General features: G+C 45.8%; 1 protein-coding gene across 1 annotated transcript in view; it reads left to right on the plus strand.

Annotated features, from left to right (window-relative positions):
* LOC120516532 (protein-tyrosine-phosphatase MKP1) overlaps positions 1 to 13,560 on the plus strand; it is a 59,774-nt gene that overhangs the window by 42,040 nt on the left and 4,174 nt on the right. Inside the window, exon 5 of the mRNA XM_039738275.1 lies at positions 7,525 to 7,709. Within this exon, the coding sequence (XP_039594209.1) occupies positions 7,525 to 7,709 (185 nt within the window). The remainder of the gene's footprint in view (positions 1 to 7,524; positions 7,710 to 13,560) is intronic.

The following is a 13,560-nucleotide window of genomic DNA, read 5'->3' on the forward strand; positions in this document are numbered from 1 at the left end:
ATTTCTCAGCATCTTTCAATTATATAAGAGGTCTAACTTTTGTTATATTTCTTAGGTGAAAAAATGCTGTCCTAGTGATCTGATGAATATGCGATTTAAAATTCAGATCACAGTCAGTAATTACCCCTCAATTCTTTACCTCCGTCTTGACGTTTAATCCTAATGCACCAAGTTTATTTCTAATAACCTCATTATATCCAATTTTACCAATCACAAAAAATTCTCTTTCCTCTTTATTTAGTTTGAGAAAATTCCTACTCATCCATTCAAAAACACAGGTAAGACATTGGGGGTCAGTGAATCAACAGAGTCGGGGTCATCAGGCGCTATTGATAAATACAGCTGCGTGTCATCAGCATAGCTATGGTAGCTCACGTTATGCCCCGAGATAATCTGACCTAGCAGAGGCATGTAAATTGAAAAGAGCAGCAGACCCAGGATAGCGCCTTGTGGACCACCATATAGAATATCAGGGGTCTTTGAAGTAAAATTACCACAACTAACAAAGAATTTTGTACCTGCCAGGTAGGATTCAAACCAATTTAAGACCCTGCCAGAGAGGCCCACCCATTGACTAAGGCGATTTTTAAGAATATTGTGATCAATGGTGTCAAATGCAGCACTCAGATCTAAGAGGATGAGAACAGATAGACGGCCTCTGTCTGCATTCACTACTTTAACGAGTGCAGTTTCTTTGCTGTGATTTGTTCTGAAACTTATCAAGAATAGCAGGTTTACTGAGGTGGTCATTGAGCTGCATAATGACGGCCTTCTCTAGGATTTTACTTAACTCTTTTAGGGATATTTTTTTTTTTGTTATCTCCCAGGGCTGAATATTTTTCCTAAAAACTAACATTTTTTAAAAAAGAACACAAAGCAATTGTTTAACATATCAAATCAACAAAAAATATTTACTTTTGACAAATGTTCCCGTCTTGCATGTTGTATGAGCCTGCATACTCTATGACTTCACGTACATATCACGTACATTTTACACAGCACAGTCTGATGTCGCTCAGAGCAGCCAATTTCAGTCACTGCCACATTGCACTGCTTACAATACGTGTTGCTTTGGTGCCTACTTTTCAATTGTCTGTTGCTGCACTTTCTCACATGTATTGTTAGTGTGTACTGTAGAGAGACAAGTCTCCCTTTGGCCATCGTGCCATTCCACTGCCACCAAGTTTTCTGCCCGCATGAAAACCGTATTGTCACCTCTTTTCATCTTCTGAAACTTTATGAACTTTATGCATGGCATTATAGCCTGGCTCACCCCATGAGATTTGCTTCTGTTTATTACAGAAGTGAATCAAACTTTGCAGCAGCATCACGTACCTATCACCATGCTGCATAACCTGTCCAAAGCCACCAGGAGACAAAGCACGTTTGGACCAATGCTCCCTGAAGTTATATCACCAGTTCTGTCCCATCTCTATTTGTAATACCACAGCACGCTTCATCTCGTCTTTTGTTGTGGGTTTACACTTTGAAAAATGAGAATGCGATGCAAACGCAGCCCGCGATTCAAAAAATTTCTCTGCCTACCCGTTTGTCTCGTCTGACGGTAGCTGAAAAGCAGCATCAGGAGAGAGCAGCCTGAAGTACAGCAGCTGGTGATCTGTCGTGTCCAACAGCAAGCCATGCCGTCTTGTGAAGTCCGGTAGCCAGATCGACTCTCAACGGATCAATGTCTGTGTATTTATCCCACACGAACCTTGCCGTAGATGCATCGGCTGCGCGAAGGCGCTCAACTGGCAGCAGATCCGCTGGCGCGGCATCGGCTGGTGTTTGATCAGCTGATGCCGGCTTCTCACTCTCTTGCTCGATCTCCTGATCACTGTCAATAAAATCCGATTCTGAAAAATCAGAGTCCGACTCCGCGATAATGCGCAAAACATTGTCTGCCGAGTGTTTTCTTTTCTGCACTCGCTTTGCTCCCTTGTCACATGTCGATGCCATCTTGCCATTGTTTACATTTCGCAACTCGCGCACACGCAAGGATTAGTTGCCGAGTCAACGAGTCTAGCATTCCTCCAAACACAGAGGGAATGCCTGTGACGTGGCAGTGAGATTTGTCGCCATTAACAGCTGATTATCGCCCTCTATCCCTGGATGTCGACTTTAGTCGACATGCCTAACCTTCTGTCGACAAAAGTCGACATCCGCCCAAAAAGAGTTAAGAAAGGCAGGTTAGAGATGGGCCTAAATTTTTCAAAAGCAGAGGGGTCAAGATCATCTTTCTTGAGCAGGGGTTTAACCACAGCAGTCCTAAGACAGTCTGGAAAGACCCCCGTATCTAATGACTAGTTTATTATGTCAAGAACATTATCAATTAGCACGCCTGATACTTCTTTGAAAAAACGTGTTGGTGGAGGGTCTCAGTTGAGAAATTATTTTATATAAATCGGGTAAATCTATCCTGGTGAAAGAACTGAATTTGTTTATAACGGTGTATTGGGGTTTAAGAGGATCGGTGTAGGGGAGAAGGGCCTCCGGTGTAAAATTTTGCCAAATCAATATGCGGACAATGATTTTTTCGATGATCCGCTGTGGCAACCCCTAACAGGAGCAACCGAAAGAAGAAGATTAATTTTGTGATTAAAAAATACATCATAAGCCTCAAATTTCACTGGAGGTATTTTGAAGGCATTCCATTGAGTGACCTGATTTAGCAGACGATCAATTGTGGAGAAAGTGACAAAAGACCCCCGTTAATGAGAGATTGAGTTGATGGCGTACGTATACTGTACGCTGTATTCTGCCCCCTCAAGTCCGTACTTAGTAGATGTGTCTGTGTGCTCGGGGGTCTCTCTTCGCTCTGCCATTTCTCCCCATTATGCTCCAGCTCTGTCAGGTGTCACGGTGGTCCTGAGTGAGCAGCCATTATCAAGTCCAGCCACAAGTTCTCCATGGGACCGAGATCTTGTCTCTGGCTTGGCCACTCCAAGACATTCACCTTGTTGTTTTGCAGTCATTCCTGTGTAGCTTTGGGCTTGTTGTGGTGTCGCCCTTCAAGGTTTCTGCCAGGATTTCCCTGCATTCATTTTTCCCTCACAAGCCTTCAAGAAGCATCGCCACAGCCCGGTGCTGCCCCTGTATGGATGGAGTTGTCTGTGATAATGTGCAGCGTAACGTGACGTTTGATGTGATGGCTTAGAAAGCTCCATTTTGGTCTCCTCAGACCACAGGACCTTCTCCCGCTGACGTCGGAGTCTCCCGTGTTCCTTCTGCCGTGATGTTCTCTGTTTTTCCTCTTTGCCAAAGCTATGAATGGTGAAGCACCCAGGAACAGTTGTGGTCTGCACGGCCTCTTCAATGTCGGTCACTGTAGCTTGCGACTCTTTTTGAGTTCTCAGAGGTATCTTGGTGGTCTCCCACACTTTGTGGACGGCCCGCTCTAGCAGATTTCCAGCAATGCCATACTGATTGATCTGGATATTCGGCGACTTGCATACTTTCTGGTCTCATCCTCTGAGTTGTGCTTTTCATGGAGTCGCCTGATCGAGTTGTCTTCAATGTGTAAGTTTGGCCACCATACCAACTTGCCACAAGATGGACCTTAAGATACAATCAGTTGAAATCCCAGACAGGCATCTCCTCTGAACTAATGATGGCACTTGTGAAAGCAGTCAGCTTCAGCCGTGATGATTTCGGGTGTCTTACTTGTTATAAACACTTCATTCTTTGTTTTTGTAGCTGTCTGTTGTGACCACTCTGGACTTGCGTACAGATGCATCTCAATAACTTAAAATATCGTCGAAAAGTTAATTTATTTCAGTAATTCACTTCGAAAAGTGAAACTCCTCTATTTTGTGGATTCACTACACACAGAGTTATACATTTCAAGCGTTTATTTCTTTTCATTTTGCTGGTTATGGCCTGCAGGTAATGAAAACCCAAAATTCAGTATCTCAGCAAATTTGAATATTACATACGACCAATAAAAAATGTTGGCTGATTGAAGAGTCCGCCCATGTAGGCCCTCAATACTCGGTCGTGGCTCCTTTGGCATGAATGACTGCGTCTGTGTGGCGTGGCATGGAGGCGCTCAGCCTGTGGCACTGCTGAGGTGTTATGGATGCCCAGGAGGCTTTGATCGCGGCCTTCAGCTCGTCTGCATTGTTGGCTCTGCTGTCTCTCATCTTCCTCTTGCTGGCCAGTCAAGCCTAGTGATGCACACCATGGTCATCAAACCAGGTGTTGGTACTTTTGGCGGTGTGGGCAGGTGCCACGTCCTCCTGGAAAATGAAATCCGCATCTCCATAAAGCAGAGGTGAGCATGAAGTGCTCTAAGATGTCCTGGTAGACGTCTGGCTGTGATAAATAAGACACAGTGGAGCAACACCAGCAGAGGACATGACTCCCCAAATCATCACTGACTGTGGAAACTTCACGCTGGACCTCAAGCAACTTGGATTCTGTGCCGCTCCACTCTTCCTCCAGACTCTGGGACCTTGAATTCCAAATGGATCTGAAAAGAGGACTTTGGACCACTGAACTGTTAACAGTCCAGTAAGCCCAGGTAAGACACTTCTGACATTTTCTCTGTTGACACCAGGAATGCTGTGACATTTGTAGCCCATGGTGTGTGGTGGCTCTTGAAGCCCCGACTCCAGCCGCAGTCCACTCCTTGTGAATCCCCCCAAATTCTTCTCACTCCTCTCAAGGCTGCGCTTATCCCTGTTGCTTGTGCCCCTTTTTCTGCTGCCCCATTTTTTCCTTCCACCCAACTCTCCATTAATCTTCTTGGACACAGCACTCTGTGAAGAGCCATCTTCTCTAGCAGTGACCTTTTGTGGCTGAGGGTGTCAATGACCGTCTTTTGGATGACTGTCAATGATGGTGTGGCCTACTGAAGCAGACTGAGAAACCATCTAAAGCAGAGGTCACTAACAGGCGGACCGCGGTCCAGATCCAGAAGCTGTCTCGTATGCACCCAGACTTACAGCCAAAACAGAAGGTTATGATTTAAAAGCTGACGGGACGCGGTGCAGCTTTTGTAGTCTTTACAGTAATGTTTTAGTGGATGAGGAAATGCACAGACCAATTGTATGCGCGTTAAGCCGTTCCACGTGATACCACTCAGCCAATCAAGTCTGTGGATTCTAGGTGGTCAACATTACTTTACTTTACAGCGCAGACAGGTGAGAGAGTTAGATAAGAGAGACCGTAGAAAGAAAAGGGAAGATAGCGATACATGTAGAAAAAACAAAGGGGGGAAAAAAAGTGAGAGATACAGACGACTGCACTGGAAAAAAAAAAGACGGGTGAGACAGAGAAAGGGAGAGAAAAATAAAGAACAAATGTCGCTCTCCAAAAAAAAGGAAAGTGGGCAGCGAAAATCGGGCATTTAATCCGGAATGGACGAACTGATTTCTGTTCAAACGTCCCACTTGGAGCAGTAAACCAGCGTGTCTCATATGTTAAGAGTGCCAATGTGAAACGACATTATGAGACGAAACGTAAAGGGTTCGAACAAACATACCCACTCCGAGATCACAGAAAATAATTTGTCTCAGAGCCCAATGTTAAAATTCTGGCAGCACAAACTAGAGTTCAGTTCTCTCACTGAGCTAAAAAGTGGGGCGATGAATACAAGAGGGGAGGAACGTGAGCATTAAAAACTGTTTACTTGTTAAGATGTGTTGAGATTTATGACCTGGTGGAGACTGTTGAGTCAAGATGTGAAACAGGAAAAGGGAAATGCAAGCTTTGTCTCCATTTATTTTATTTTTCTGATGTTCAGCACTTTACGTAAACATGCACAGTTTTCACATTTGATCTATTTTGTCTTATTTTGAAATGCAGCCCTACTTTTATTTAGTGAATTTAAGAACATTACATACTGTGACGGAACATCAGACGCACTTTTTTTTCCCCCAAAAGAAGGGTGGAAATGTCTGTGCGTCTTATGGAGCGAATATTGGGTCACAGACATCCAGGGGTAGAGGGCGACAATCAGCTGTTAATGGCGACAGAACTCACCGTTACGTCACAGGCATCCCCTCTCTGCTTGGAGGACTGTTAGACTCATTGACTCGGTGTGCGCGAGTTACAAAATGTAAAAAAAGGTAAGATGGCATCCACATCTCACGAGGGAGCGAAGCGAGTGCAGAAAACAAAATACTCAGCAGACGATGCTTTGCGCGTTATCGCCGAGTCGTATATTTTGTTGAGTGTGATCAGGAGGTCGTGCCAGAGAGTGAGGAACTGGCATCAGCTGATCGGACACCAGCCGATGCCGCCCCAGCTGACACACCTATGGCAAGGTTCACGTGGGAGGAATACCCAGACATTGATCCGTGGGAGCCAAACAGGCTACCAGACTTCACAAGACGGCATGGCTTGCTGTTGGGCTCGACAGATTACCAGCCGCTGGACTCGTTTAGGCTGCTCTCTCCTGATGCCGCTTTTCAGCTACTGTCAGACAAGACAAACAGGTATGCAGAGCAGGCTGCGCTGGCACCACATTCTCGTTTTTCAAAGTGGAAATCCACAACAAAAGACGAGATGAAATACAAATAGAGATGGGACTGGACTGGCGATAGAACTTCAGGGAGCGTGGGTCCAAATGTGCTTTGTCCCCTGGTGGCTTTGGACAGGTTATGCCGCGTGATGATAGGTACGTGCTGCTGCAAAATGATTGTGAGCAACTGAGCTTCATAAATTCTGACTCTAGCGATGAGAGTTCTTGAAGTTTCCAGAAATCTGGAGGAGTGCTTGAACCTTAAAGTCTCTCCTCATTTGTTAATGACAGTGATGATGGTTCTTAATACCGCTGTTGACTTTACATGGCTGAAATATTATTCTGCTATATCATTTATTAAATATATTAATTAGTACACCATTTGGTTCAGAATATTTTTTTTTCTTGTTTTCCTCCTCTAAACCCAGGTGTGTCTTAAGGAGCGAAAAATATCTGATATTGTCTAATTTATTGAGCTGCACCTGTACTGCCCCTCCTTTGGAGTCCCCCGGGGTCTACCATTGCTGCCTTTCTTTTATTTGATGTGGTGCCAGCCCAGTGAAGCGCCTTGTAACGGCGCCATATTAAGTCACGCTGGCGCCCCACCTTACACACGGAGTCACCTCGGTCCTCTAATGCGTGACACAGGCTGAGAGTGTGAACGGCTGAACGGAAGTCCGTGTCCCATTATGAACCTGATGTGCCCAGGCGGTAGTTCTGAGGACGTCTGTAATATTTGTACTTTGTCTGTTTGCACAGCTGTGCCGAGGTTTTGTATTCTTTGCGTGTGCACGTTTGCTCGTGCAGCGCACGCCTAATAATTGCAGATTCAGCCAAGCAGCCTGCCTCGGCACAGCAGCCATGAACTCGGGAGGTTTAGCTTTGGTTTGTTGACTCTGTGAATCGTGGCGTTTGGAAGTCCGGTTGGCAGTGCTGTGGTTTCCCTCTGTCTGCCATCTAATCACCCAGCAAGTTGCTTTGACTTCGGGCCCCTGCTCTGTGTGTGTGTGTGTGTGTGTTTCTCTCCATGCTCACCCCCATCTCTTGCCCTCTTGCAGGTTCATGCCCAAACCTAATCATGAGTAGAAATGAACAGCCCGAGCAGAAGCCGGTGGTCAAGGCGGCCACCCCCCAGCTGTCTATCCGGAGTCACCGGCCCCTCTGCCTGTCTGTGTCATCGGACAGCAGCGGCCGCTTCAAAGCTCTGGAGTCTCAGGACTGGAAGGACAATCTTAAAGCTCAGGTAGTGTGCATTTCTTTCTTTTTTCTAAAGTTGTCTTCTCACTTTAACCAAAAGCTCAGATCTTTTTCTCGACTCTCTTCCCAGTGTCCTCCTGAACGCCAAATGAAGCTTCAGTTTCTGTCTTTGTTTCTTTCTTCATCTGCTCACCTCTGGGTGGGAGTTGCAGGTTACGTCCACACGGCCGTGTTTTCATTTATAAGCACAGTTTTTTCAACAAAACCCATTCCTGTCCATGTTGGAGTTTTTGCATTGTTTACAAAAATATCTCTGTCCGCACTGGAACGGCCAAAACCGCTTGTGAGGGCAGACCATCAGCCACCCTGGTGGTACATTCAGAGCTCCTTGAAAATCCAACTCCCGTCTGCTTTATGCACTTTGAAAACTATCAGGACTCTGACGGAGCGCAGAGGAAAAAAATGAATTAAGCAGCCGTCGCGAATTCTCCCGTGTCACGCTAATGCGCTGATCACAGAACGGGCGACGGCCATCTTGTCATTTCTTATAAACCCCGCAAGCGTTTAGCTCCGTGGTCATTTGTGAGAGTATTGAATATAAGCCGTCTACAGCAGTTGGGGTGCATCTTGAACCAGACATTCATGAGACTAACTTGCAACTGGGCTGGGTGGTCTTTAAGAAAGCGCACAGTCAGAGTGAGTTTTTACCGAGCGTACTGACATAAGAAATAAAGAAAAATGGAAAGTCCGTTGGTCCAGATGACATACCTATGGAAGCATGGAAGTGTTTAGGAGAGATGGCAGTGGAGTTTGTAACCAGATTGTTTAATGGAATCTTGGAAAGTGAGAGGATGATGAGGAGTGGAGAAGAAGTGGACTGGTGGGCCGATATTTAAGATTAATGGGGATGTGCAGGACTGCAGTAACTACAGGGGAATAAAACTGATGAGCCACAGCATGGAGTTATGGGAAAGAGTAGTGGAAGGTCAGTTAAGAAGTGAGGTGAGGATCAGTGAGCAGCAGGATGGTGTCATGCCAAGAAAGAACACCACAGATGAGATGTTTGTTCTGACGGTGTTAATGGAGAAGTTTAGAGAAGAACAGAAGGAGTCGCATTGCGTCTTTGTGGACCTGGCGAAAGCATATGACAGGGTGACTGAGAGGAGCTGTGGTATTGAATGAGGAAGTCGGGAGTGGCAGAGAAGTATGCAAGAGTGGCACAGGATATGAACGAGGGGAGTGTGACCGTGGTGAGGTCTGTGGTAGGAGTGACGGAGGTGGGATTACATCAGGGATCGGCTCTGAGGCCTTTGTTCTCTCCAGTGGTAATGGACAGGCTGACAGACGAGATCAGACAGGAGTCCCCGTGGACTGAGATGTCTGCTGATGACAGTGAGAGTAGGGAGCAGGGTGAGGAGACCCTGGAGTGATGGAGATCTGCTCTAGAGAGGAGAGGAATGAAGGTCAGTAGGACCACCAAGACAGAATACATGTGAATGAGAGGGAGGTCAGTGGAATGGTGAGGATGAGGGAGTAGAGTTGATGAAGGTGGATGAGTTTAAATACTTGGGATCAACAGTACAGAGTGACGAGGAGTGTGGAAGAGAAGTGAAGAAGAGGGTGCAGGCAGAGTGGAGAGAAGAGTGTCAGGAGTGATTTGTGACAGACGGGTATCAGCAAGAGTGACAGGGAAGGTCTACTGGACGGTAGTGAGACCAGCTGTGTTATATGGGTTGGTGACGGTGGCACAGGTGACAGAGTTAAAGATGCTAAGATTAGCATTGGGCGTGATGAGGATGGACAGGATTAGAAATGAGGACATTAGAGGGTCAGTTCAGGTGGGACCGTTGGGAGACAAAGCCAGAGAGGCGAGATGGCGTTGGTGTGGACATGTGCAGACGAGAGATGCTGGGTATATTGGGAAAAGGATGTTAAGGATAGAGCTACCAGGGAAGAGGAAAAGAGGAAGGCCTAAGCAAAGGTTTATGGATGTGGTGAGAGAGGACGTGCAGGTAACGGGTGTGACAGAACAAGATGACGAGGACAGAAAAATATGGAAGAAGTTGATCCACTGTGGTAACCTCTAACTCTAACGGGAGCAGCCAAAAGAAGAAGAAGATTAATATAAGAAAACGAGTGTGCTGACGGTTCCTAATTGTTGAGAGCAGGATGGACGTCGTCACTTGTTGTAATGCTACCTAAATGTGCCTTCCAGACATTTTTCTCATCTTAAGGTTTCCAGGGCTCCTCTTGCTTTGTGGATTACTTTGTTCTCATTTCTTGGTGAAGTTCTGTAAGACTTCAATAATTCTTTCTAATTTTAAAGGCCTTTTAAACCTTTGATGTCTTGACCCAGTCATGGCTTGCTAGGAGGCACTTACTAGAAGTTGTGCTATTCTGATATCTCTAATGGTGCCGGGTATTTAAATCTCATGCTACGAGGTGAGGCACAAAAATAACCACACTGGGCTTGGGGCTTTCTAGGAAAACCGTCTGGAGGTCGGCTGGACGTGAATCCTGGGACTCTCTCCTCTGTATCCTACACGCCCTCTCAAAGCGCCGACCGGCTAGGGGTATCCTGTGACCGGCCCAGTCGGCATTTGCACAACCATCGCTACACGAGTAGCCGCGATAATGTCGGGTGAAAAAGAATCAAACAGCAAGACAAGACAATGGTCCAGCACACAATGCTTTTTATGTAAAGCAGTTTTTTGAGTGACAAAAACCTTCCTGTCCTCCCTCAGTCATCCTCCGTATTCGCTCCCAGTGATTTTTTTTTTTTTTTTTTGCTTATTCCCGAAAATCAAAAGTGACCTGAAGGGAAGACATTTTTCTTCAATGTATGAAGTGAAGACAGAAACTGTGAGCCTGTTAAAGAGCCTCAAGCAAGAAGACTTCCTGCTCTGTTTCCATCAATGGAAGACACGTCTGGAGCGGCGTGGAGATCAGGAGGGGACTATAGAGAAGGTGATAACGTTTAGGAGGCTATAAGTCAGCAATATATATATATATATATATATATATATATATATATATATATATATATATATATATATTTTTTACCAATCCAGTTATTTTTGTGTTTCACCTCATATGTCCGGAGGAGTTTCTGAATTTTTTAGAAACCGAGATCTTTCCTTATTTTTGTTTGTTCTTGATCTTCGTGACTTGCGATTCTCGGTTCTTATTTTGGCGTCTCCCTTGGCCTTCTGTTTTTTTCCACCAACTGTGCCCTCTCTTTGTGTTTTTCCCGTTTCTGTCCCTTTCTGACACTGGCAGCACAGCAGCTCACTTTTCTTCAGCGTTGTCCGTAAGGAATGGAAAATGAAATAAGCATAAAGGCCATCAGCGACTGCTAGTCATTGGTTACTTGATATCATGTGACTGCTGGCAGGTTATTTCAGCTGAGACAGTCGAGTCTTGTTAATCAAATATGTCTGCGAAGATTCTCAGTCATCCAGGTGAAATTACCTGGTAGTTGAGTCATGGCAACTGGACTTCGTTCTTGTCAGGTAGATCCGTTTCACTTCTCATCCAAGCAGCTTCTTCAGTCTGAGGAATGTTGTTGTTAGGGACCACAGATGTGTCCTCCATGTTAGTTTCACTTCACACCTGCCCTGATTCGGCTCGTTGAGTAAAACAAAGGAAGGGGAAGGTGTGGGTAGATGTAAGCGTCACACCTTTAACAGCCCCTATAGAGTGGGTCGTTACGAGTGGTCCACCTGGTGGAGGTGTGAATTGGGCCTGAAGTCAGGTTATGATTCCCTCACCCCTCTTCGCAAACCACGTGTCTTCTCTGTCCAATATCTGGACACTAATGTCCTCAAATGAGTGTCCTTTGTCCTTTAAATGGAGGTACACAGCTGATTCCGGCCCTGAGGTGTTACTCCTTCCGTGCCTGTGTAGCGGCTGTTTGGTCTCTCCAGTGTAGACTTCAGGGCACACTTCGCTGCATTGAGCGCCATCGCTTATTAATCAAAGTGATCTGAATTCTTTAAATGGGGGCCGCTAATCTAACGCTGTTATGGTGTGCTGATGTAATCGATGCAGTTGATTATTATAAATGTGTCAGATGGTGCAGCATATCTCGATATGTCGTGTTTCTACCATCTTTCTAGAGACCAACATGGCGGTGCCTAGTTCATCTGCAGGTCCTTCATGTTAAACCCGGGCAGCAACGCTTGTAATGTACAGTATTGTGCTGCTGAGCTCCCCAACAGTATGATTATTAAAGACCGATTATATCACGGGTGTCCAACTCTGGTCCTGGAGGGCCGCAGCGGCTGCAGGTTTTCATTCTAACCATCTTCTTCATTAGTGACCAGTTTTGCCTCCATTTTAACTAACGTGACTCAGGCCCCTTTGTTGTTTCTTTTTCCTTAATCGGCTGCTAAACAATAATGAGGCACAAAGCGAGCCGTCACATGACCAGCTCACCTGCGCCCATCACACGGTATCTGAAAATAAAGAACGGCGAAGGGCTCAGTAAGGCTGACCTCTCAGGTCACCAAAACATTTTGACGGCGGTCTTAGATAAAACAGAAAATTGACAGTCTTGGAAATGTCGGAGGCATGGAATTAAATAACGAGTTTAACAGAAAGAATCGGCTTCTCATCAAGAAAGTGATTTGGTTTTGATGTTCCAGTTTAGGTGGTGATCTGTCGGCTCGCTTCACGTCCCATTTCTGTTTGGCTGCCATTTCATGAAGAAATCCTTAAAGACGGGGCTATTCAAATAAAGAGAAAAGGAGTGAATTAGCAGTGAAAACAGAAAAGGAAAAGAGTGAGAGTGAAAAGCTGCAGCCACTGCGGCCCCCCAGGACTGGAGTCGGACCCCTGTGAACTAAGGGGTCCGAGTCACGTCAATTAAAATGAAGGCAAAACAAGTGAATCAGCAGCAAAATTGGCTCGCTGATTAAGAAGATGGTTAGAATGAAATCTTGCAGCCAGCGCGGCCCACCAGGCCCGGAGTTGGACCCCCTGGATTATATGCTTGTGTGTTATTGAAGTCCGCTTCAAACCAACTCCACTCTCTCGTGCTCTTGCGTTTTTTTGCACCTTTGCAGAAGGTGGTCTCGGATGTCGGATTCAAACTCCATTACTTCTGTTATCAAATGTTTATTTGCCAACTGGAATTATTTTGTTTTGGAAAGACTTTGAGTTTGCATTTCATTTTGCACATGAGATGGAATTGATTGCCACAGCTAAGGGTCATTTTCATTTTTAGCGAGTGGCGCTCTGGTGTCCTCCCAAAGTCGTGCAGGTCAGATGAATTGGCATCGCTAAATTGGCACTGCCGTGTATATTTGGAAGCCCTCACCAAAAGTTTGTTGTACAGATGAGTTTAGCAAGGCCAAGTAAATGCAATCAAGTCTTTGGAGAGTATTTTTGCACACTTGTGTAGACAATGGCCACCAAGATAACCTCTAAGTGTTTATCGATATTCAAATTGAGGTCACGACCCACATGGTCACACCGTCGACAACCCAACTAGCGTCATGACAACGAGGCCACAACACAGATAAATGGCAGACACGGGCATTAAACAATAAACTGATGTTAAAAAACAATGAGAGAGAGCGACCATTAAAAAGGGAGAACGTCAGTTAAAATCGGACATGGAGACCACCAGCAGGGCAGTGACGAGTCTCCGGCCGCCAGGTGATTGTGCTGTCACCCTGCTGAGTTGGCTCTCTTGGCACAGTGAGCTGCCATTGTCAATCAGCTGTTTGTGGCTGCCAGCCCTTTGTGTCTTTGTATGCAGCACCACCTTGTGCCCAACATCAGTAACGTCGCCTTCATCGAAAGCTGCATAACAGACCACCAGTTTAAATACATCAAAAGGGGGTCCGGCCGGCTCCGATGGTCTAACCGATGGCTTAAATAGCCGGGTGTGG

The sequence above is a fragment of the Polypterus senegalus genome, chromosome 1, assembly GCF_016835505.1.
Source record: "Polypterus senegalus isolate Bchr_013 chromosome 1, ASM1683550v1, whole genome shotgun sequence".
Lineage (NCBI taxonomy): Eukaryota > Metazoa > Chordata > Cladistia > Polypteriformes > Polypteridae > Polypterus > Polypterus senegalus.